Consider the following 25,677-nt stretch of genomic DNA (forward strand, 5'->3'; position numbering starts at 1 on the left):
TCTGTATCCAGGTTACACAATACATGAATGTAGCTTCCCCCGTACATAACACAATGTTGTGAGTCTGAGAACTGCAGTGATGTTACGTCTGTATCCAGGTTACACAATACATGAATGTGGCTTCCCCTACATAACACATTGTTGTGAGTCTGAGAACTGCAGTGATGTTATGTCTGTATCCTGGTTACACAATACATGAATGTGGCTTCCCCTACATAACACATTGTTGTGAGTCTGAGAACTGCAGTGATATTACGTCTGTATCCAGGTAACACAATACATGAATGTGGCTTCCCCCCCACATAACACATTGTTGTGAATCTGAGAACTGCAGTGATGTTACGTCTGTATCCAGGTTACACAATACATGAATGTGGCTTCCCCTATGTAACGATCAGATCAGGTGATCGATCAAATTAACGTATGCCTCCTGTTATGATTATCTGTCCGGTGAATGTATGTCTGATATTGGTGTAATAGTTATGTCTCCTGTAAGTATTGGAATCAGGACATGTCTTGTATGTAAACTGTAGGTGACCCTGGTCTAAGTTTGAGGCCTGTATTTCCTCAGTGTGACATCTGTGGACTCCTCCGGAGTCAGGATGTAAGATAAGATCTGAGCCCCTCATAAACCATGGTCCAGGAGAAGAGGTTAGAGTTTGTCCCCTTCCTTCACATCTCTTATCAGTGGGTCTGCTATGCAAGGAAAGAGGATCAATCACTTTGAAAACAGCAGACTGTACATTGCCAGGGACCTTCCACACTCCTTCAGCATGGAAAGAGTGGAATCCCAAGGGTGGGAGGGATGAGGGAGTCTGCAAGGTATAACTAAGACCTTCTCCCTATAGTCAGTGTCACTACCTGGGGGTCTAGCAAAACAGGCTGTAGGCGAGGAGAGATTTCTTGTGGAGGACCCCCCCACGTCAGGATCTGTATTTAAGTGTAAGATAGGTTCTGTCTTTTTTCCCTTTTTTTTTTTGAAATTGCATTTAAACTCGTGTGTACTTTTAAAATCATTGTAAAATCTTGTAACTATTTTCTAAAGCTCTGTAGTATTTCTAGGAATAAATAATACATATTCCCAGTTCTGGTTCTGTGTTCCTAAGACTCATTAGCCTCGGAAGAGAACGGCTGAAAAACGTTACCATTGTTATCTTGTATTGTGTGGTCAGGGGCGAGCCAAGCCGCCCCTTGCGCAGTTTCAGGCGCTAAAATCAGGTTTTGGCTGGTGGCAGTGTACCTCAAGGAAAGGACCCGAGTGTCCTGAGTGAACCCCAGTCACGGCCGGCGCTGCTCAGATTGACGTATCGGAGCAGGCGACCGGTGGGTCCGTGACATTTGGTGGCAAGCGGTGGGGTGGAGAATTCATTTTTCTCTTTAAGAACTTAAGTGAGTGTGGGTAGAATTTTGTGTGAAATACCCACATCACCAGAATCAGAACTCAGAGCTTTACTATAGTTTTAAAAGTCACACAGTGAGTGCAATTTCTGTTCCCTTCCTTCTCTTGTTTTCTTTCCTATCATTTTATTTGACAAGTGTGAGACTCCGGATGGCTGATTACCAGCAGATGAGGAGAGATGACCTGGCGGTCGTGTGTGTGCAGAGGAATATCCCTTGGTCTGGCCAGAGTAGAAAACGTATGATTCAGGCACTAGTGGATGCCGATCGGACTCTAGCTGCTGGAGGAAACCAGTCCATGGACAATCCTACCCCAGGGGCTCAGTCAGCACTGGACAGTACAAACGATTCCGCGCCAGGGTCAAACACTTCTGCTGGACCCAGCAAGTCTACACTGCCGAGCGACCTTCTAGCTGTTATCAGGCAAATTAAGAATGTGAACCCCGTATTCGCTTTGCAGCTGGTGCAGTTCTGCCAAGGCATTGTCGACAGAGAGGCTGCGGAGTGCAAAGCCGTACGAGAGGCTGAAGAGCGTCATGCCGAGCGTGAGTACCAGTTGGAACTGGTGAGGCTCAGGGGGCTGATCGCTGTTGGTGAACCAGTGGAGGATGATACAGGGCATCATGATGGCGAACCTTTACGTGAGACTTTATCTGCCGTGGCTACTGAGTTAGCAGGAGATGGGCTTCGTACTGAACTTTTACTGTCTGCGGAAGTAAATAATGTGTTGGATCATGGTGTGGACTCTGTTATCAATCATGGGGAGCCTAACAAGGGACAGAGGTCCCAAATGACCGCTGACGCGAATTTCACCGGACCGCGTCATGCACAGTTCCCTGTCTTGGAAGCAGACAGAGGAAGCCAAGTGAGTGTCAGCTTGGTTGTGAGTAATGAGCTGGCCCTGGACACTACAGCCGATGCTCAGAGAGCTGACATCTCTGCTAGCACCAGGGAGACTGTAGGATGTGTGGCAGTCAGGGAGACTGCAGAGTATCAATCCCCTACAGCACCAGAAGAGCCCAGTGGGTATATTGACCCAGTGGAGGATGATGATGTGTTTACCCTACTGAGCACAGAGGAACTAACGGAAGAATGCCAGCTGCAAGGTATCTCCTGCCACAACCATACTCGTGGGGAGATGATCATGCAGCTCATCCAGGCCAGTTATGATGAGTGCAATGCCTTCAGCCAGTATCGTGCAGCATTTCGTTTCTGGGGTCCATCCGCGTCTCCTTGGGTGCTGCTGAGAGAACTGGGACAATGTTACAAATTTGCGCAGCAGGAGGTCGATGCTTGGAGAAAGCTGGATACCCCATTTTGGGGGGATCAGTGCCGCCGGATAGGTGTGGAGTGGCGTCGCCTAGAACAGCTGTTGCTACCAGTTCTGGAAGCAGAGTTCCAGTTTAAACGGTTGGGAGAAGCAGAATCTGAGGATGTCAGCAGCTTGCTCTCACCAGGGGTGCCCCACCAGGGCAAGGTGCCTCTGCCTACTACAGCAGTCATGGAACCTGTTCCAGAGACCTCACATCACAAGGCCCAGTTTAAACTGCTGGAAGATGTGAGCAGCATGTTCCCACCCGTTGCTCCAGATTTGTTGCCGGAAGCGGCTGGCTGCATAGTGAAAGTATGCAGGGGAGAGACTATGTCGGAAATAGGAATGGGACTTTCTGACTGTATGCACACAAGTATGTGTGGGACTACTGATGTGGGACTTTTATTAACTCCACACATATCTGTCACTAACCCTTCTGAACCATATGATGCATCTCAGGTAGTATGTAACCATGCTGAACATTGCAATGTTGTTATTTTGTGTGAAGCCCCTGGGATGATCTGTGATAGCGCCGTACCTTCGGTAGAGGTGGAGGGTGAGTTAGAGACAGGTATAGTGGGTAATCCTTGCCAGTTTGTGGGGTTAAATGAATGCCCTAATCTAGTTGGGAATGAGACACCCTCACTCACCAGTGGTAGGAGTGCTGCTGGTGATGTCATTAAGGTTGCTGTGCTAGACGTTAACCCTGTTCCTCCAGTGATGTCTGGTTGCGACATCGGGCCATGGGACTCTAACTGCACAAATGGGACAGATCTGAGTTGGTTGCAGGCAGCGCATGTACCTGCCAATAAGTTACTGGTGACAACATGCTCAGATAACCCCATTCCTGCTCAGAGACAATGGGACCCAGATATAGCGTTTTTGCCATGGTGCAATTGTAAGCCAGCAGGATGGGCCCCATGTGTTGTGGAAGATGCACAGGCTAATTTGCAGGTATTGCAGGATGTCTCCCCAGGTTATGATATTGATGTTACTGTTGATAATGTGATGTCTTGCGCTACTGTGGGAAATGTGGTACCAGGTATAATAAGTGACCCAGTGGGTCCTGTGTGCACTGTAGAACTGTCAGATAGGGAGAGAGTGTCCCTTACTGCAGCTTTCCCCCCAAACCCCCCTCCTTCCTGTAGCCACACAAGAACAGATACAGGAACACAGCAGGGGTTCCCTCCAGACACTGAGAACCCTCCAGAGAGTGCATTTTTCCAGCATCACTGGATAACGGATGCCTCTCCTGAGAACCTCAGTGGCACCACCCCAGCCACAGAACCTGCGGGTCTGGGAGGGAAGGTCAGGCTCAGGAAGGTGTCCTGGACTGCCATGGAAAGCTTGGCTTTCCACGCAGAACTGAGAATCAACCCTGCACAGGCTGCCCCATACCTGGGAAGTGGGAAAGATACCCCTGGGTGCAGTGAGAGGGTGGTTTCAGGAATAGAGCCAGTGGCTAGTAGGGAAGCTGCTGTGTGTAACCAGAAGGGTGGGAGGGCCCGTGAAGCACAGGTAAACTCAGCTATATTAACCTCAGAAAAGCTGAGCTGGGATGTTCCCAAGACAGGGGACAAGGACCTGCTGGTATTCCCCCTTGCAGAAACGTGCCCCCCTTCACAATTCACACACACAGACACAGAGAGCGAATCTCCTCACAAAAGGATGAGGTGTGAGGTGTTGAGTGAGTGGACCCTCCCCCCAGTGAAGGGGAGGGGGGGTCAGTCAGCTCAGGAGAGGTGCTGGGAAGACATTTTTAAGTCTGTATATAGTGCTGGGAGAATGCCCCACACCTGTGGTATAGTTAAACGTGCCGAGTTACGAGTCCCAGGGGGATGGCCGTTTGGGGTGTGGCGGAATGGTCTGGTACTGATCTCAGTGAGTAAGGCCAAACTGCCAGCTGCAGGGGAGAATCCGTGTCCAGGAGTCCGACGCACAGCTGTGGTGGGCTGTGTCAATATCAGCCGGGATGGACACAGCTCCCACTATATCAGTGTGCTCACAGACTATGGGTTCGAGGACACCTGTGTGCTTTTAGTTTGCCATCTCCTGCGAGAGGGACAGGGACTATGCCCATCAGGGCCGCCGAGAGGCAGGGGGGGCGGGTACATTTTACCTGGGCCCGGGCCTGCCAGGGGGGCCCGGGTCCAGACACACACTTTGAAAAAAAATATTTGTTGGGGCTGCGGGAGGATTAGCGCCCGCCCGCCCGCCCATGTGTCCGGCCACCCACTTGTCATCTGTGGCTGCCCCTGCCTTCCCCTTCCCCTGCATATAGTGCACAGTCAGTCAGTCAGTGAGAGACAGACGCTAGAAGTGATAGTTCACCTCTAGAGTCTGACAGGAAGCACAGCTCTGCACTTGCTGGTAACGCTGCCGGGCTGTGCTCCCTGTCAGATGCTGGAAGTGAAAAATGACTTCTAGCGTCTGATCAGGGGAAGCAGGGGAGAGAGTGAGACTGACAGCCAGGGCTCTGCACTGCGGGGCTGGCCCCGCCCACCACACTCGGAGCAGCAGCAGCAGCCAGGCTCCGTGTGTCAGGGACAAGCCCTGCTCCTGCCTCTTCCAGCTCCTATATGTCTGCCTTTAGCTGCCTGCTCCACTACACTGCCGGGTCCCTGCACCTGCACAGGAGGGAGAACAACACAGCCAGGTGAGAGCTGTATCTCCTGGGGCAGTGGGGGCTGCAGAAAATGTGTATGTATGTGTGGGGTGGGGGTGGGGTGGGAGGAGTTGGCTGGGTGTAATTTAAAACAGAGGTTTTCATGGCTTTAATATGATTTTTTATTTTGGGGGGGGGGGGGGGGGGTGTATAATGTAATACTGTATAATGGTGTGTGTGTATGTGTAAGGTCAGGGGCGTAACTAGTGTAAGGCAGCCCCCGCTGCCGCTTGGGGGCGCGGGGGCTGCGTGGGCGCCGGGTGGGGGCCGCTGTCCGGCACTGCTGCGATTAGTGGTGTATCTATGCTTTGGCAGGCGCTGGGTGTAATGAAGGAGCCCCAGGTTAGCGGTGTGCGTCGGGCTTGGCGGCTGGGCTGTGCTTCCATAGCACACAGGATCTATTGCCTTCCGGATCCCCTGCAGCTGCCTGCTACATTTATTTTCTGCGTCTCCGCCGGCTGCCTGGCCATTTTAAATGCAGCCATGGCTAGTGAGCTCAATCAGAGCTAGCAGCTCGGCAGCCGTTCTGATTGGCTGCCGGGCCGCGAGCTCTGATTAGTTAATGAATTTTCGCCGCATTTGAAATGGCCGGGCACTGCGGGCAGCCGGCGGAGACGCAGAAGCTAAATGTAGCAGGCAGCTGCAGGGGCTGGCTGGGGCGGGCTGTGATGTGTCCCCGATGCCATTAGATTTAGGTCTAGTGACATGATGATTGCGTGTGGCTGGGAGGGATCACCTGATGTATCTTCTTACTGCCTTTCCGGCTGTCAATGTCAGGCAGCGGCTTAGTCACTGCTGTGACCAGCCGCATAGGAGAGCTCTGAAAGTGGGCAGGGCTAATGGGGCTTAGCAGGGCTCCATTAGGGTCGGCCATTAGTGGGGCTCCATGAGAGGGCAGGGAGGATCATGCTAACGTCAGCATGCAGTCAGCAGATGGGAACAGACAGTGGAGCAGTGGCACGCTGGTCGCCAGAGGAATGAACATAAATGCAGCAGCAAAAACTTCCTGGATGTCAGGCTGCGCGCCACTGTGCAGGGGAGCAAGCTGCTGTCAAGGAACATCCGCAGAACCGGGGTCCAGTATAAAAAAAGGGTAATCTTTCTGGCTATGGGGAGAGATGGGGCTGCGGGGTGGACACAAGGGGGGCTTGGACACCAGCCTGAGGAAATCGGGCAATTTGCTCTCCAGCATGCCCCACAATAATGATCTATATATGGGGGGGGGGGGGGGGGGGGGGGTGTACACCAAAGCTTTTTGGCAGGGGGGAGCAAAATTTGTAGTTACGCCACTGTGTAATGTAACAGCAGTGTGTGTGTGTACTGGCTGTAAGATGGCATGCTGTGTATAATTTAATATAATGGTGTGTGTGTGTAATGTGACAGCAGTGTGTGTGTGTACTGGCTGTAAGATGGCATGCTGTGTATAATTTAATATAATGGTGTGTGTGTGTAATGTGACAGCAGTGTGTGTGTGTACTGGCTGTAAGATGGCATGCTGTGTATAATTTAATATAATGGTGTGTGTGTGTAATGTGACAGCAGTGTGTGTGTGTGTGTACTGGTTGTAATATGGAGTACTGTGTATAATTTAATATGTGTGTTATGTGGCAGTGTGTGTATGGGGGAGCTGTGCGTAATGCAGGGCTCGACAAACCCCGGGGCCAGGTCGCCATGGGGACCAGAACCTGCAGGTGACCAGATTTGCCAGGTATCAGATCACACTGCGCAGAGTGGTGGTTTCTGTCAATGCAACAGCCGGGCAGAGTGGGGGACAATCCCCCTGGCTCCGGCTGTGTCAGATCAAGTCCGCAGTGTGGAGATGGCTTGCGACCAATCGGAGCTCGCACTTCGGGAGCCAAGCAGGAGCAACAGTGTTGGCTCCTGATTGGCTGTCAGACCACAAGCTCCAATTGGCCCTAAAGCCACCTTGAGTTTTGAAATAGCCACGCCGTGGACCTGATCTGATACAGCCGGAGCCAGGTGGATTGTCCCCCACAGCGTTTGTCATTACCGCGCATTGTAGCGGTGGGGAGGGAGAGAGAGGGAAGAGGAGGAGGAGGGGTAATCCCTTATGGCAAATAGCATGTTACCCCTGGCAAAGAGTATGCAACCCCTGGCAAAGAGTATGTTACCCCTGGCATCAAGCAAGTGGTATAATATGTAATGGGTGTGTAGCATGTATAATAGGCATTGCAGTTCCCACATTTTCATCCTGGCTCCTACATTTTTAAACATTTGCCAAGGCCTGGTGTAATATAATAGCCTGTATGTACTGGGTGTAATGTGGGGGAATGTGTGTAATGTAATATAGTGGTGTGTACTGACTGCAATATGAGGGGAGGGTTGTGGGGTAGATGTGTGTAATGCATACTTATATATGTATAGGCAGCAAAAGAGGCAGAAGTTTTCTTTCACATGTTTAGTGCAGTGTTACAGGAAGCAACATCCGTAACTGAATCAGGCCCAAAGTGTTCCAGAGTTTTCTTCTGCCACTGCAGGAAAACCCCATAGTGGCCATAGGTGCGCCCATAGGTGAAGTTAGACACGCCCTCTGGGCAGAGCATGACACACCCTATCAGTGATACGTTGCGTTCTTTTAGCAGCTCAAATCTCCCTGAAATTAGTTTTCAAAAGTAGGCAAGTATGATTAACCCCTTGGCAACAAGCTAGAACCACTGGCAATGGAAAATAACCCCCTTGGCAACGAGCATTTACCCTTGACAAAAAATAACCCCTTGGCAACATCCAATAACCCCACCCCTGGCAACGCATATTAACCCCTTGGCAACGAGCAAGAACCCCTGGCAACAGACATTAACCCCCCCTTGGCAACGAACAAGAACCCTTGGCAACAGACATTAACTGCTCTTGACAACAAGCAATAACCCCTGGCAATGCATATTAACCCCTTGGTAACCGACATTAGCCACCTTGGCAACGGACATTAACCCCCTTGGCAACGGACATTAACCCCCTTGGCAACAAGCAGGTAATTTATAATTTATTAGAAGCCTTACTGTGGGGGGGCAATGTGGTGTGGCATAGTCAGTGTGTATCGATTTTTGTGTGACATCCCATTTTTTTGGGGACGGTCCTGCGGGAATTAAACACTGCATGCGTCTAATAAGGCGGGGAGGCTGAGGGCATGGCCAGCAGTTCACACAGCACTGGCCATGTCCTCACAGCGACAAAACGGCACCCAAAATTTTTTGGCGTGTGCCTGCGGCACGCACATTTATTCCTTTGTCCGCTGCCAAAGTTGGGAGGTATGCACCTCTTTTCTGTAGCTCGCCACTCCAGGGGGGGCCCCGTGACGCTGTTGTTCCGGGGCCCAGGATTTCTCTTGGCAGCCCTGATGCCCATTGCCCACCCTAGCCACGGCTATGGCGTCAGGTGGTGCCATGACAGACGTCAAGTATAGTGAAGTGTTAGTACAGATCCCGCAGAATCAGTGGCAGTCTGTCTCAGCACAGAGACCACTGCTACCTGTCCCGGTGATGTAGTTAATAGCGCACTGATGAGACGGTGACGTGGGTCACCGCCTCTGTGCGCCATTTTAAAAGGGGGAGGTGTAACGATCAGATCAGGTGATCGATCAAATTAACGTATGCCTCCTGTTATGATTATCTGTCCGGTGAATGTATGTCTGATATTGGTGTAATAGTTATGTCTCCTGTAAGTATTGGAATCAGGACATGTCTTGTATGTAAACTGTAGGTGACCCTGGTCTAAGTTTGAGGCCTGTATTTCCTCAGTGTGACATCTGTGGACTCCTCCGGAGTCAGGATGTAAGATAAGATCTGAGCCCCTCATAAACCATGGTCCAGGAGAAGAGGTTAGAGTTTGTCCCCTTCCTTCACATCTCTTATCAGTGGGTCTGCTATGCAAGGAAAGAGGATCAATCACTTTGAAAACAGCAGACTGTACATTGCCAGGGACCTTCCACACTCCTTCAGCATGGAAAGAGTGGAATCCCAAGGGTGGGAGGGATGAGGGAGTCTGCAAGGTATAACTAAGACCTTCTCCCTATAGTCAGTGTCACTACCTGGGGGTCTAGCAAAACAGGCTGTAGGCGACGAGAGATTTCTTGTGGAGGACCCCCCCACGTCAGGATCTGTATTTAAGTGTAAGATAGGTTCTGTCTTTTTTCCCTTTTTATTTTTGAAATTGCATTTAAACTCATGTGTACTTTTAAAATCATTGTAAAATCTTGTAACTATTTTCTAAAGCTCTGTAGTATTTCTAGGAATAAATAATACATATTCCCAGTTCTGGTTCTGTGTTCCTAAGACTCATTAGCCTCGGAAGAGAACGGCTGAAAAACGTTACCATTGTTATCTTGTATTGTGTGGTCAGGGGCGAGCCAAGCCGCCCCTTGCGCAGTTTCAGGCGCTAAAATCAGGTTTTGGCTGGTGGCAGTGTACCTCAAGGAAAGGACCCGAGTGTCCTGAGTGAACCCCAGTCACGGCCGGCGCTGCTCAGATTGACGTATCGGAGCAGGCGACCGGTGGGTCCGTGACACCCTACATAACACATTGTTGTGAGTCTGAGAACTGCAGTGATATTACGTCTGTATCCAGGTTACACAATACATGAATGTGGCTTCCCCCGTACATAACACATTGTTGTGAATCTGAGAACTGCAGTGATGTTACGTCTGTATACAGGTTACACAATACATGAATGTGGCTTCCCTCGTACATAACACATTGTTGTGAGTCTAAGAACTGCAGTGATGTTACGTCTGTATACAGGTTACACAATACATGAATGTGGCTTCCCTCGTACATAACACATTGTTGTGAGTCTGAGAACTGCAGTGACGTTACGTCTGTATCCAGGTTACACAATACATGAATGTGGCTTCCCTCGTACATAACACAATGTTGTGAGTCTGAGAACTGCAGTGATGTTATGTCTGTATCCAGGTTACACAATACATGAATGTGGCTTCCCCCGTACATAACACAATGTTGTGAGTCTGAGAACTGCAGTGATGTTATGTCTGTATCCAGGTTACACAATACATGAATGTGGCTTCCCCCGTACATAACACATTGTTGTGAGTCTGAGAACTGCAGTGATGTTACCTCTGTATCCAGGTTACACAATACATGAATGTAGCTTCCCCCTACATAACACAATGTTGTGAGTCTGAGAACTGCAGTGATGTTATGTCTGTATCCAGGTTACACAATACATGAATGTGGCTTCCCCTACATAACACATTGTTGTGAGTCTGAGAACTGCAGTGATGTTACGTCTGTATCCAGGTTACACAATACATGAATGTGGCTTCCCCCCTACATAACACATTGTTGTGAATCTGAGAACTGCAGTGATGTTACGTCTGTATCCAGGTTACACAATACATGAATGTGGCTTCCCCCCTACATAACACATTGTTGTGAGTCTGAGAACTGCAGTGATGTTACGTCTGTATCCAGGTTACACAATACATGAATGTGGCTTCCCCCTTACATAACACATTGTTGTGAGTCTGAGAACTGCAGTGATGTTACGTCTGTATCCAGGTTACACAATACATGAATGTGCCTTCCCCCCTACATAACACATTGTTGTGAGTCTGAGAACTGCAGTGATGTTACGTCTGTATCCAGGTTACACAATACATGAATGTGGCTTCCCCCCTACATAACACATTGTTGTGAGTCTGAGAACTGCAGTGATGTTACGTCTGTATCCAGGTTACACAATACATGAATGTGGCTTCCCCCGTACATAACACATTGTTGTGAGTCTGAGAACTGCAGTGATGTTACGTCTGTATCCAGGTTACACAATACATGAATGTGGCTCCCCCCCTACATAACACAATGTTGTTAGTCTGAGAACTGCAATGATGTTACGTCTGTATCCAGGTTACACAATACATGAATGTGGCTTCCCTCGTACATAACACATTGTTGTGAGTCTGAGAACTGCAGTGATGTTACGTCTGTATCCAGGTTACACAATACATGAATGTGGCTCCCCCCCTACATAACACAATGTTGTTAGTCTGAGAACTGCAATGATGTTACGTCTGTATCCAGGTTACACAATACATGAATGTGGCTTCCCTCGTACATAACACATTGTTGTGAGTCTGAGAACTGCAGTGACGTTACGTCTGTATCCAGGTTACACAATACATGAATGTGGCTCCCCCCCTACATAACACAATGTTGTTAGTCTGAGAACTGCAGTGATGTTACGTCTGTATCCAGGTTACACAATACATGAATGTGGCTTCCCCCTTACATAACACATTGTTGTGAGTCTGAGAACTGCAGTGATGTTACGTCTGTATCCAGGTTACACAATACATGAATGTGGCTTCCCCCCTACATAACACATTGTTGTGAGTCTGAGAACTGCAGTGATGTTATGTCTGTATCCAGGTTACACAATACATGAATGTGGCTTCCCCCGTACATAACACAATGTTGTGAGTCTGAGAACTGCAGTGATGTTACATTTGTATTAATATCGCCCAGTAACCAGAACACATCTGTACTTCTTAGGGTTTTTACAAGAAGGGATCCTGGTCACAGACAAGCACCAGATCGCCAGGAAATACGTGTTCTCCGCAAAGTTTCGTTGGGATATCCTCTCCATTCTGCCGACCGACTTCCTTTACTTCAGATTCGGCATCCACACCCCTAGCGTACGCATCAACCGCTTCCTGCATTTCCATAGTTTGTTTGAGGCCTTTGACCGCACAGAGACGCGAATCCCATATCCGAATGCTTTCCGCATCTGCAAGCTAATGGCCTACGTCTTTGTGGTCATCCACTGGAACAGCTGCATCTACTTCGCACTGTCCAGTTATGTTGGGTTCGGCAAAGACGAGTGGGTGTACCCCAACATTTCTGACCCCGAGTTTGGACGCCTGGTGCGTCAGTATCTCTACAGCTTTTATTTCTCCACCCTGATCCTGACCACCGTGGGAGACATTCCTTCACCCATGCAGGAGGAAGAGTACATCTTCATGGTGGTGGACTTCCTCATTGCTGTCCTTGGGTTTGCCACCATCATGGGAAGCATCAGTTCGGTCATCTCGAACATGAACAGTGCGGACGAGGCTTTCTACCCCAACTATGACCAGGTAAAGCTGTATCTCAAGATGTACAAGGTGAACAAGAGTCTGAGGAAGAAAGTCATTGCCTGGCACCAGCACCTCCAGATCAACAAGAAGTTGACCAACGAGAACCAGATTTTGGAGAATCTGCCGGAGAAGCTGAGGGTGGAGGTGGCGGTCAGCGTCCACATGTCCACTATGAGCAAAGTACAGATCTTCCAGAACTGCGAGAAGAGTTTGCTGGAGGAGCTGGTGCTGAAGCTGAAGCCGCAGGTCTACAGCCCCGGAGAGTACGTCTGCAAGAAGGGCGACATCGGGCGGGAGATGTACATCATCAAAGAGGGGAAGCTGGCCGTGGTGGCGGATGATGGGGTGACGCAGTTTGCTGTTTTAGGGGAAGGCAATTACTTTGGGGAGATCAGTATCCTGAACATCAAAGGTAAAGGTTATTTTTATGTTATTATCCTTTATTTTTATATCGCAACAAGGGTTCTGCAGCGCCCAGAGCACATAAATAAGGGAAACGAGAACACAGTGATGTAGGACAAGTACAGGGTGTAGGGGCATAGCTGCATCAGCAGACGATACTGACATAAGTATCGGGGAGCAGGGAAATCCAGGCCCTCAGGGGGAGTATGGATAGAGAAGAAGGAAATGAGGGCCCTGCTCGGGACAGCTTACATGTAATATTGCTGCACCCAGACATTGCTGTATAGATGGTTACACAGGGAAATACACCGCTAGGAAGAGAACACACCCCTGGGAAATCACGTTCTAAGGAGGCAGAAACTCACACACAGATATTTTCATTTATTTCACAATATTTTAATTTATGTTCCTGTGATGGTAGAACCCCTTCTGTTTGGAAGTGTCCAGGAATGTGCCTAGAATTGAGCTAACTCTGCTGAGTGGGTGATTCAGCATAAGGACATTGTTATATGATCGCTCTGTTCCTCCCCAACAGGGAACCTCAGGTTTCCGCATCTCTTCATCACATGATACATGGGTGGAATCAGAGGCGTACCTATATATTCGTGGGCCCCATAGCAAAAGTTTGTAAAGGCTCCCTATTTAGCAACTGATGGGGATAAATGTATATAAAACATATTACTAGACAGAAAAGATGGGCCCCCTTCAGCTCTGGGCCCCATAGCAGCTGCACCCCTTGCACCTATGGTAGTTACGCCCTTGGGTGGAATTGTGCATTCATATATACAGGATCACTATTGTACTACTTCACCCGGTGTTTCCATACTCGTAACCAACCATCCCCAAATCTGCATACCCGAGTGTCCAGCGCTAAAACAGTTACCCACCCCCACACCCCAACCGTTCGCTATTGTCATCAGTAAGTGCCATGTTATACAATTATGGTTCATAGTCAGAGAAACAGAGACATGGGGGGGAATGTGATTGGATGAGAGACTTGGTAGGAAATCTCCAGCTTATCTCTCTGAATCTCTCATCCTAATTCATTTCACCCAGAGGGTCTGTGGCTCGCACTTCCTATGCACCACAGCTACAGAATTACGTGACACTGCGTAATGTTAAACACATCCATCTTTTCACATCTCCGGGCGATTCTTTTATGTGTGAAATGGGCATTTATACATGGTGCAGTGTCATAACGTGCTTCTCTACGCAGGGACTCTAGGTGCAGCGTCATAGCATGCTACTCTACGCAGGGACTCTAGGTGCAGTGTCATAGCGTGCTACTCTACGCAGGGACTCTAGGTGCAGCATCATAGCGTGCTACTCTACGCAGGGACTCTAGGTGCAGCGTCATAGCGTGCTACTCTACGCAGGGACTCTAGGTGCAGCGTCATAGCGTGCTACTCTACGCAGGGACTCTAGGTGCAGCGTCATAGCATGCTACTCTACACAGGGACTCTAGGTGCAGCGTCATAGCGTGCTACTCTACGCAGGGACTCTAGGTGCAGCGTCACAGCGTGCTACTCTACACAGGGACACTAGGTGCAGCGTCATAGCGTGCTACTCTACGCAGGGACTCTAGGTGCAGCGTCATAGCGTGCTACTCTACGCAGGGACTCTAGGTGCAGCGTCATAGCGTGCTACTCTACGCAGGGACTCTAGGTGCAGCGTCATAGCGTGCTACTCTACGCAGGGACTCTAGGTGCAGCGTCACAGCGTGCTACTCTACACAGGGACACTAGGTGCAGCGTCATAGCGTGCTACTCTACGCAGGGACTCTAGGTGCAGCGTCATAGCGTGCTACTCTACGCAGGGACTCTAGGTGCAGCGTCATAGCGTGCTACTCTATGCAGGGACTCTAGGTGCAGCGTCATAGCGTGCTACTCTACGCAGGGACTCTAGGTGCAGCGTCATAGCGTGCTACTCTATGCAGGGACTCTAGGTGCAGCGTCATAGCGTGCTACTCTACGCAGGGACTCTAGGTGCAGTGTCATAGCGTGCTACTCTACGCAGGGACTCTAGGTGCAGCGTCATAGCGTGCTACTCTACGCAGGGACTCTAGGTGCAGCGTCATAGCGTGCTACTCTACGCAGGGACTCTAGGTGCAGTGTCATAGCGTGCTACTCTACGCAGGGACTCTAGGTGCAGCGTCATAGCGTGCTACTCTACGCAGGGACTCTAGGTGCAGCGTCATAGCGTGCTACTCTACGCAGGGACGCCAGGTGCAGTGTCATAACGTGCTACTCTATGCAGGGACTCTAGGTGCAGTGTCATAACGTGCTACTCTACACAGGGACTCTAGGTGCAGCGTCATAGCATGCTACTCTACACAGGGACTCTAGGTGCAGCGTCACAGCGTGCTACTCTACGCAGGGACTCTAGGTGCAGCGTCATAGCGTGCTACTCTACGCAGGGACTCTAGGTGCAGCGTCATAGCGTGCTACTCTACGCAGGGACTCTAGGTGCAGCGTCATAGCGTGCTACTCTACGCAGGGACTCTAGGTGCAGCGTCATAGCGTGCTACTCTATGCAGGGACTCTAGGTGCAGCGTCATAGCGTGCTACTCTACGCAGGGACTCTAGGTGCAGTGTCATAGCGTGCTACTCTACGCAGGGACTCTAGGTGCAGCGTCATAGCGTGCTACTCTACGCAGGGACTCTAGGTGCAGCGTCATAGCGTGCTACTCTACGCAGGGACTCTAGGTGCAGTGTCATAGCGTGCTACTCTACGCAGGGACTCTAGGTGCAGCGTCATAGCGTGCTACTCTACGCAGGGACTCTAGGTGCAGTGTCATAGCGTGCTACTCTACGCAGGGACTCTAGGTGCAGCGTCATAGCGTGCTACTCTACGCAGGGACTCTAGGTGCAGCGTCATAGCGTGCTACTCTACGCAGGGACTCTAGGTGCAGCGTCATAGCGTGCTACTCTACGCAGGGACTCTAGGTGCAGTGTCATAGCGTGCTACTCTACGCAGGGACTCTAGGTGCAGCGTCATAGCGTGCTACTCTACGCAGGGACTCTAGGTGCAGTGTCATAGCGTGCTACTCTACGCAGGGACTCTAGGTGCAGCATCATAGTGTGCTACTCTACGCAGGGACTCTAGGTGCAGCATCATAGTGTGCTACTCTACGCAGGGACTCTAGGTGCAGCGTCATAGCGTGCTACTCTACGCAGGGACTCTAGGTGCAGCATCATAGTGTGCTACTCTACGCAGGGACTCTAGGTGCAGCATCATAGTGTGCTACTCTACGCAGGGACTCTAGGTGCAGCGTCATAGCGTGCTACTCTACGCAGGGACTCTAGGTGCAGCATCATAGCGTGCTACTCTACGCAGGGACTCTAGGTGCAGCGTCATAGCGTGCTACTCTACGCAGGGACTCTAGGTGCAGCGTCATAGCGTGCTACTCTACGCAGGGACTCTAGGTGCAGCATCATAGCGTGCTACTCTACGCAGGGACTCTAGGTGCAGCGTCATAGCGTGCTACTCTACGCAGGGACTCTAGGTGCAGTGTCATAGCGTGCTACTCTACGCAGGGACTCTAGGTGCAGTGTCATAGCGTGCTACTCTACGCAGGGACTCTAGGTGCAGCGTCATAGCGTGCTACTCTACGCAGGGACTCTAGGTGCAGTGTCATAGCATGCTACTCTACGCAGGGACGCCAGGTGCAGCGTCATAGAGTGTGACTACGCAGGGACTCTAGGTGCAGCATCATAGCATGCTACTCTACGCAGGGACGCCAGGTGCAGCGTCATAGAGTGTGACTACGCAGGGACTCTAGGTGCAGTGTCATAGCGTGCTACTCTACGCAGGGACTCTAGGTGCAGCATCATAGCGTGCTACTCTACGCAGGGATTCTAGGTGCAGCGTCACAGCGTGCTACTCTACGCAGGGACTCTAGGTGCAGCATCATAGCGTGTGACTCTATGCAGGGACTCTAGGTGCAGTGTCATAGCGTGCTACTCTACGCAGGGACTCTAGGTGCAGCGTCATAGCGTGCTACTCTACGCAGGGATTCTAGGTGCAGCGTCATAGCGTGCTACTCTACGCAGGGACTCTAGGTGCAGCGTCATAGCGTGCTACTCTACGCAGGGACTCTAGGTGCATCGGCATAGCGTGCTACTCTACACAGGGATTCTAGGTGCAGCGTCATAGCGTGCTACTCTACGCAGGGACTCTAGGTGCAGCGTCATAGCGTGCTACTCTACGCAGGGACTCTAGGTGCAGCGTCATAGCGTGCTACTCTACGCAGGGACTCTAGGTGCATCGTCATAGCGTACGAATCTGCGCAGGGACTCTAGGTGCATCGTCATAGCGTACGAATCTGCGCAGGGACCCTAGGTGCAGCATCATAGCGTGTGACTCTACGCAGGGACTCTAGGTGCAGCGTCATAGCGTGCTACTCTACGCAGGGACTCTAGGTGCAGTGTCATAGCATGCTACTCTACGCAGGGACTCTAGGTGCAGCGTCATAGCGTGCTACTCTACGCAGGGACTCTAGGTGCAGCATCATAGCGTGTGACTCTACGCAGGGACTCTAGGTGCAGTGTCATAGCATGCTACTCTACGCAGGGACTCTAGGTGCAGTGTCATAGCGTGCTACTCTACGCAGGGACTCTAGGTGCAGTGTCATAGCGTGCTACTCTACGCAGGGACTCTAGGTGCAGCATCATAGTGTGCTACTCTACGCAGGGACTCTAGGTGCAGCGTCATAGCGTGCTACTCTACGCAGGGACTCTAGGTGCAGCATCATAGCGTGTGACTCTACGCAGGGACTCTAGGTGCAGCGTCATAGCGTGCTACTCTACGCAGGGACCCTAGGTGCAGCATCATAGCGTGTGACTCTACGCAGGGACTCTAGGTGCAGTGTCATAGCATGCTACTCTACGCAGGGACTCTAGGTGCAGTGTCATAGCGTGCTACTCTACGCAGGGACTCTAGGTGCAGTGTCATAGCGTGCTACTCTACGCAGGGACTCTAGGTGCAGCGTCATAGCGTGCTACTCTACGCAGGGACTCTAGGTGCAGCGTCATAGCGTGCTACTCTATGCAGGGACTCTAGGTGCAGCGTCATAGCGTGCTACTCTACGCAGGGACTCTAGGTGCAGAGTCATAGCGTGCTACTCTACGCAGGGATTCTAGGTGCAGTGTCATAGCGTGCTACTCTACGCAGGGACTCTAGGTGCATCATCATAGCGTGCTACTCTACGCAGGGACTCTAGGTGCAGTGTCATAGCGTGCTACTCTACGCAGGGACTCTAGGTGCAGCATCATAGCGTGCTACTCTACGCAGGGACTCTAGGTGCAGCATCACAGCGTGCTACTCTACGCAGGGACTCTAGGTGCAGTGTCATAGCGTGCTACTCTACGCAGGGACTCTAGGTGCAGCATCATAGCGTGCTACTCTACGCAGGGACTCTAGGTGCAGCATCATAGCATGCTACTCTATGCAGGGACTCTAGGTGCAGCGTCATAGCGTGCTACTCTACGCAGGGATTGTAGGTGCAGCATCATAGCATGTGACTCTGCGCAGGGACTCTAGGTGCAGCGTCATAGCGTGCTACTCTACGCAGGGACTCTAGGTGCAGCATCATAGTGTGCTACTCTACGCAGGGACTCTAGGTGCAGCGTCATAGCGTGCTACTCTACGCAGGGACTCTAGGTGCAGCGTCATAGCGTGCTACTCTACGCAGGGACCCTAGGTGCAGCGTCATAGCGTGCTACTCTACGCAGGGACTCTAGGTGCAGTGTCATAGCGTGCTACTCTACGCAGGGACTCTAGGTGCATCATCATAGTGTGCTACTCTACGCAGGGATTCTAGGTGCATCGTCATAGCGTGCTACTCTACGCAGGGACTCTAGGTGCAGCGTCATAGCGTGCTACTCTACGCAGGGACTCTAGGTGCAGCGTCATAGCGTGCTACTCTACGCAGGGACTCTAGGTGCACCGTCATAGCGTGCTACTCTACGCAGGGACCCTAGGTGCAGCGTCATAGCGTGCTACTCTACGCAGGGAATCTAGGTGCAGCGTCATAGCGTGCTACTCTACGCAGGGACTCTAGGTGCACCGTCATAGCGTGCTACTCTACGCAGGGACCCTAGGTGCAGCGTCATAGCGTGCTACTCTACGCAGGGACTCTAGGTGCAGCGTCATAGCGTGCTACTCTACGCAGGGACTCTAGGTGCAGCGTCATAGCGTGCTACTCTACGCAGGGACTCTAGGTGCAGCATCATAGCGTGCTACTCTACGCAGGGACTCTAGGTGCAGCGTCATAGAGTGTGACTACGCAGGGACCCTAGGTGCAGCGTCATAGCGTGCTACTCTACGCAGGGACTCTAGGTGCAGCGTCATAGAGTGTGACTACGCAGGGACCCTAGGTGCAGCGTCATAGCGTGCTACTCTACACAGGGACTCTAGGTGCAGCGTCATAGCGTGCTACTCTACGCAGGGACTCTAGGTGCAGCGTCATAGCGTGTGACTACGCAGGGACTCTAGGTGCAGCGTCATAGCGTGCTACTCTACGCAGAGACTCTAGGTGCAGCGTCATAGCGTGCTACTCTACGCAGGGACTCTAGGTGCAGCGTTATAGCGTGCTACTCTACGCAGGGACTCTAGGTGCAGCGTCATAGCGTGCTACTCTACGCAGGGACTCTAGGTGCAGCATCATAGCGTGCTACTCTACGCAGGGACTCTAGGTGCAGCGTCATAGCGTGCTACTCTACGCATGGACTCTAGGTGCATCGGCATAGGGTGTTACTGTGCGCAGGGACGCCAGGTGCAGCGTCATAGAGTGTGACTACGCAGGGACTCTAGGTGCAGCGTCATAGCGTGCTACTCTACGCAGGGACTCTAGGTGCAGCGTCATAGCGTGCTACTCTACGCAGGGACCCTAGGTGCAGCGTCATAGCGTGCTACTCTACGCAGGGACTCTAGGTGCAGCGTTGTAGCGTGCTACTCTACGCAGGGACTCTAGGTGCAGCATCATAGCATGCGACTCTGCGCAGGGACTCTAGGTGCAGCGTCATAGCGTGCTACTCTACGCAGGGACTCTAGGTGCAGCGTCATAGCGTGCTACTCTACGCAGGGACTCTAGGTGCAGCGTCATAGCGTGCTACTCTACGCAGGGACTCTAGGTGCAGTGTCAAAGCGTGCTACTCTACGCAGGGACTCTAGGTGCAGTGTCATAGCGTGCTACTCTACGCAGGGACTCTAGGTGCAGCGTCACAGCGTGCTACTCTACACAGGGACACTAGGTGCAGCGTCATAGCGTGCTACTCTACGCAGGGACTCTAGGTGCAGCGTCATAGCGTGCTACTCTACGCAGGGACTCTAGGTGCAGCGTCATAGCGTGCTACTCTACGCAGGGACTCTAGGTGCAGCGTCATAGCGTGCTACTCTACGCAGGGACTCTAGGTGCAGCGTCACAGCGTGCTACTCTACACAGGGACACTAGGTGCAGCGTCATAGTGTGCTACTCTACGCAGGGACTCTAGGTGCAGCGTTGTAGCGTGCTACTCTACGCAGGGACTCTAGGTGCAGCGTCATAGCGTGCTACTCTACGCAGGGACTCTAGGTGCAGCGTCATAGCGTGCTACTCTACGCAGGGACTCTAGGTGCAGCGTCATAGCGTGCTACTCTACGCAGGGACTCTAGGTGCAGCGTCATAGCGTGCTACTCTACGCAGGGACTCTAGGTGCAGCGTCATAGCGTGCTACTCTACGCAGGGACTCTAGGTGCAGCGTCATAGCGTGCTACTCTACGCAGGGACTCTAGGTGCAGCGACATAGCGTGCTACTCTACGCAGGGACTCTAGGTGCATCGGCATAGGGTGTTACTGTGCGCAGGGACGCCAGGTGCAGCATCATAGCGTGTGACTCTACGCAGGGACTCTAGGTGCAGTGTCATAGCATGCTACTCTACGCAGGGACTCTAGGTGCAGTGTCATAGCGTGCTACTCTACGCAGGGACTCTAGGTGCAGTGTCATAGCGTGCTACTCTACGCAGGGACTCTAGGTGCAGCGTCATAGCGTGCTACTCTACGCAGGGACTCTAGGTGCAGCGTCATAGCGTGCTACTCTATGCAGGGACTCTAGGTGCAGCGTCATAGCGTGCTACTCTACGCAGGGACTCTAGGTGCAGCGTCATAGCGTGCTACTCTACGCAGGGACTCTAGGTGCAGTGTCATAGCGTGCTACTCTACGCAGGGACTCTAGGTGCAGTGTCATAGCGTGCTACTCTACGCAGGGACTCTAGGTGCAGTGTCATAGCGTGCTACTCTACGCAGGGACTCTAGGTGCAGCGTCATAGCGTGCTACTCTACGCAGGGACTCTAGGTGCAGCGTCATAGCGTGCTACTCTACGCAGGGACTCTAGGTGCAGCGTCATAGCGTGCTACTCTACGCAGGGACTCTAGGTGCAGCGTCATAGCGTGCTACTCTACGCAGGGACTCTAGGTGCAGCGACATAGCGTGCTACTCTACGCAGGGACTCTAGGTGCATCGGCATAGGGTGTTACTGTGCGCAGGGACGCCAGGTGCAGCGTCATAGAGTGTGACTACGCAGGGACTCTAGGTGCAGTGTCATAGTGTGCGACTCAGAATCGAGCTCCATGTATTTTGCTGCACACAGACTGCCCCAGGACATACTCTTTATCAGGATATTTAATGTTACGTTACTTCCATCACCATAGGAACAGGCCTAATAACACCGTTCACCTTTTACTCACCATCTAGGTAACACCTCCGGCAACCGCAGGACAGCCAACATTAAAAGCATTGGTTACTCTGACCTGTTCTGCCTTTCCAAGGAGGACCTGAAGGACGCACTGACAGAGTACCCGGACGCCAAGGCTATGCTGGAGGAGAAAGGCCGGGAAATCTTACTGAAGATGAACAAGCTGGATGAGGCCCTGGCGGCTGAGCTGGTGGCCAAACAGCAGGAGCTGGACCACAAGATGAGGAGGCTGGAGGTGAACCTGGACTCCCTACAGACCAAGCTGGCCCGGTTACTGGCTGAGCTGGAGTCCAGTGCTGTGAAGATGTGCCAGAGGATTAAACGCCTGGAGTGGGAGATAAGCCTGTGGGAGGATGAGCCCCCGGACCAGCCTGGGGAGGAGAAGTGAGAACGCCCTGGCAGAACCAGCAACGTAACAGTGAGGAGCTCAGAATCAATCCAGAGATTGCACCATATACTGTAGCGCAGTACCTACTGGCTGAGCAATGTGAAAGCTCTGGATTATGGGGAGGACTCTTCTCATCACCCCTCGCTCTGTACAACTACCGGATACCATATACCGCGGACCCAGAGGACAGTGTGAGCCATGTACAGGTCCGAATGAGGCCGCAGCTACTGCACATATACCTAATAGACAACGGACACATATATCCATGCGATACTGAATTGGGTGACTATCAGTACGGGAAATGGGCATTAGTGGGCATCAACTGGGCACAGAGAGGGAAGAGGAGAATCTCATGGGCATTCTGTTCTGTACAAGAACCATAGTGTGGTCATTTCCATACCTACCACTAGGGGGCAATGTTCTCCTGTATTCCTGGTCTCCTGCCTGGTGTACCCTGGTTATAGGGCCTGTGTCTCAGCTGTGGCCTGGTTATTGTATAATACATTGTAGCTGTAACCGTGAAATAATGACTTGTGTCCTGTAATAATAATGTACAGACTTGCCCAGGGGCCCGCACTTACACTTAGCCCTGGGGATTATTCGGCATGAGCTGGGACTGGAGGCAGCAGCCTAGGTTGCCTTATGGTGGGTATGGTGCTGATAGCGCCCCCATCAGGTGACAGCTGAGAGGTACGCATTATTACGGCTGATTCAGAGGAACGTCCTGAGTATACTGTATATATGCTGCAGCCAATTAGCAGAATAACCGCGTTACGCTGTAGACATGGTCACGTACCCCTCCCCTGGGAACTGGCGCATATTTGTTTGGATATGAAGTATGTTGGCTATAATTATGCAGATTATAATTAGTAAAATGTCAGCATAGCTAAACAGTGTGATTAGTGACAGCTGCGTGTGGTACCGGAGATTCCCAGACATCAGACAGAACAGGATGCTAAGGGACGGAGTAAAAACCAGACCCGGACCAGACACCGGAACGCTGGGGTGTCCTGTCCGGGGGGACGCCTGTGATTGCTGGTACCAGGGACATGGGGAAGGGGAGATTACAGCCTCCCCCTGTGGTCCGGACTGTTCTGGTTTTGCTACATACCCAGACCATACAGGGAGGCTCTATTCTCCCCCTGGTGACAGGTGTCACAGGCAGCCCCCCCCCCCGACCATACATGGAGGCTCTATTCTCCCCCTGGTGACAGGTGTCACAGGCAGCCCCCCCCCCCCCCCCCGGACCATACAGGGAGGCTCTATTCTCCCCCTGGTGACAGGTGTCACAGGCAGCCCCCCGGACCAGACGCTACAAGCTCCAGAATGCAGTTTGATGTCCAGTCTGGCCTTCCGGGGTCTTCTCTGGGTCCGGTTTTTACCCTTACCCGGATTCTAATGCATACCTCCCAACAGTCCCGATTTTAGCGGGACAGTCCCGATTATCAGGGCCTGCCCCGCTGTCCCACCCGCGGGCGGCAGTGTCCCGTGGTGAGGGGGGTCTGTTGGGTGTCCCCCCTGTCGGCTGCTAAGCAGCGGGGAATAAACGCTGTGCGCACAGCGTCTATTCCCGCAGCCAGGGGGCATGGCTAGAGGCTCACAGAGCCTCTGGGTCATGCCCCCATAGCGGCAAAATGGGGGCGTGGCCTCGCGGGAGAGCCGCAAGTATAGGCCACGCCCCGAAATCAGGCCACACCCCTGAAATTTCCGGCGCTCAGCAGCTGCGTCCCGCATCGAGCTCGGCAGAAGTTGGGAGGTATGCTAATGTCATACACACTGTATAATAACCAGCCATCATACGGGGACTACAAATCCCGCATAGAAGTGCAAGCTCCCCGGCCGGCTGAGCCTCGGACCCCTATAGCGATACAGTCAGGCCACCCCAACGACCATGCGTGTGCGACGATTGTGAAACGATTTCCTTATAATCGTATGATGGTCGCACGATGGATTGGAATATATGATCTGCGCACGATCAGTTCCCAATTCAATGTAGATGAGGAATCTTCAGTGCAGCAGGTAAAATCTCCAATCCGATAAACGACCAGTGGGGGAGGGGCGCACATCGGAATCGTACTGAAGCCAGGAACGATTCTGCACTTTTTACATCCAATCATTCATACGATGCGTCAAAATCAGGAGCATTGAGCTGGAATTGTTCTGGTGTATTCCCAACATTACATAGGATCTATGTGCTGCAGGAGGACCGAGTCATACAGGGAATATTGTTCTACGCAACACACACACATATATATATATATATATGCCTGGGGCTCTGGGCCTAATTCTCACCTGTGATGGAATGCGGCTTTTTTTTTTTTTAAACGTTTTTATTGTATTTTTCAATTATTTAGTACATAGAAGGCAAAATGTACGGACATTGTGAGACATAACAACCATATGGTAAAGTATAGGTACATCCATGTATCGATTTGTTCAGAAAACAGGGAATATTGTCATACATATGTTGATATACACAGAGTTACCAGAGCGTTGTTTTACTTATGGATCCTCATTATTTTATAGTAGACGATCTTCAGTGTAATTCTGTTATTTAATCTGTTATCAGATTGGATTAATAAAAATTAAAAGCACGTATAACTGCGATTCAAGACTCGATGGTTTGATGATTCCTTTTTTTATTTTTTTCCCCCTAAGTCTCCTGGTGAGAGTCAGGTTAATGGGTAATATAGCCAGAGTTTTAATAAGGAACCAATGGTATAGGGCCACGTTGGGTCCAAATCTTAGAGGGTCTACATGGATTCCAGTTACTGAAATTCTAATAGATCTAGTTTTCAGTCTCACAAAGTATTAAATCTTTCAAACTTATCTTATAAACATAGCAGGGTAGATGGGGTGGTAAGTATTGGGAGGGTAAGGGAGGGGGGGGGAGACGTCAGACAAAAACAGAATTAATTAAAAGTCTTTATCAAAATTATCCGTTAGAAAGGTTCTGAAGACACGGCTTATTCCTCGTCTTGCTATCAGGGGTGTCATTGGTGGCATCACAGAGAAATTTTCTGTTAATCCGATAGTTGTCTGAGCAGATACCAAGTCGTGGTTTCAAACATTTTCTGGATTCGGCTTTGTGTTGGGTGGTCTAAACTGCCAATATAGAGTTCCCTTTTTTAATAGAAACGGACAGCCCCCTTCTCAAGGTCGGCTCTTAATGCCTGTCTCTCATAGAATAGTGTGTTTAAGGTAGCTTGCTTTAGTTCCATTATGGTGGGGGATCTCCTATGTATCCAATGTGTTAATATCAATTTTTTTGCAATTGTTAACAAAATAGGGAGGACCGGAATAATCCGTCCCTTGTTTGGACCGAGGTCCCAGTCCCTAAAATGCAGAAACAAGCATGCAGTCGGGTGCTTCCGGAGCCTCAGTGAATATGTAGCATTAACAAAGTTTATTACCTTGTCCCAAAAGATTCTGATTTTTCTGCATTCCCAGAAATTGTGGAAATAAGTGGCATCTGTTTTTTGGCATTTGTAACATCTTCCCGTGTCACTGGGGACAAAATGTGCCCTCTGAATCGGGGCAATGTATGCTCTATTTAGAAACTTTATGTGGGTCTCCTGTAAAGCAACCGACTGCAAGTGTTTAATGGTGACCGGGAGTTTTTTAAATGTATTTGCCAATGGTGGCAGGTCAGGGATGTCTTTGACCCA

The 25,677-nt window shown here is 51.1% G+C and overlaps 1 protein-coding gene across 2 annotated transcripts; it reads left to right on the plus strand.

Moving 5' to 3' along the window:
* Positions 1–6,153: 6,153 nt before the first annotated feature.
* CNGA4 (cyclic nucleotide gated channel subunit alpha 4) lies at positions 6,154–24,634 on the plus strand. 2 transcript variants are annotated; one of them, XM_083170610.1, is made up of 3 exons: positions 6,154–6,468; positions 11,903–12,898; positions 21,621–24,634. In XM_083170610.1, exons 2-3 carry the CDS (start codon positions 12,148–12,150, stop codon positions 22,007–22,009), a joined length of 1,140 nt encoding a protein of 379 aa, XP_083026736.1. In that variant the 5' UTR covers positions 6,154–6,468; positions 11,903–12,147; the 3' UTR covers positions 22,010–24,634. The 2 variants fall into 2 exon arrangements, with proteins under 2 accessions (XP_083026736.1, XP_083026737.1); XM_083170611.1 differs by lacking the exon at positions 6,154–6,468 and adding an exon at positions 6,673–8,364.
* Positions 24,635–25,677: the final 1,043 nt, after the last annotated feature.

Source organism: Crinia signifera, chromosome 2 (assembly GCF_055691185.1).
Source record: "Crinia signifera chromosome 2, ASM5569118v1, whole genome shotgun sequence".
NCBI classification, from domain to species: domain Eukaryota; kingdom Metazoa; phylum Chordata; class Amphibia; order Anura; family Myobatrachidae; genus Crinia; species Crinia signifera.

What these genes read in the sequence shown, in the direction of transcription:
- CNGA4 (XM_083170610.1), top strand. Translation starts at nt 12,148, where the DNA reads ATGGCCTACGTCTTTGTGGTCATCCACTGGAACAGCTGCATCTACTTC. An exon ending in CAGTATCCTGAACATCAAAG is followed by an intron (nt 12,899 to 21,620) that starts GTAAAGGTTATT and finishes CTCACCATCTAG; the next exon opens with GTAACACCTCCGGCAACCGC.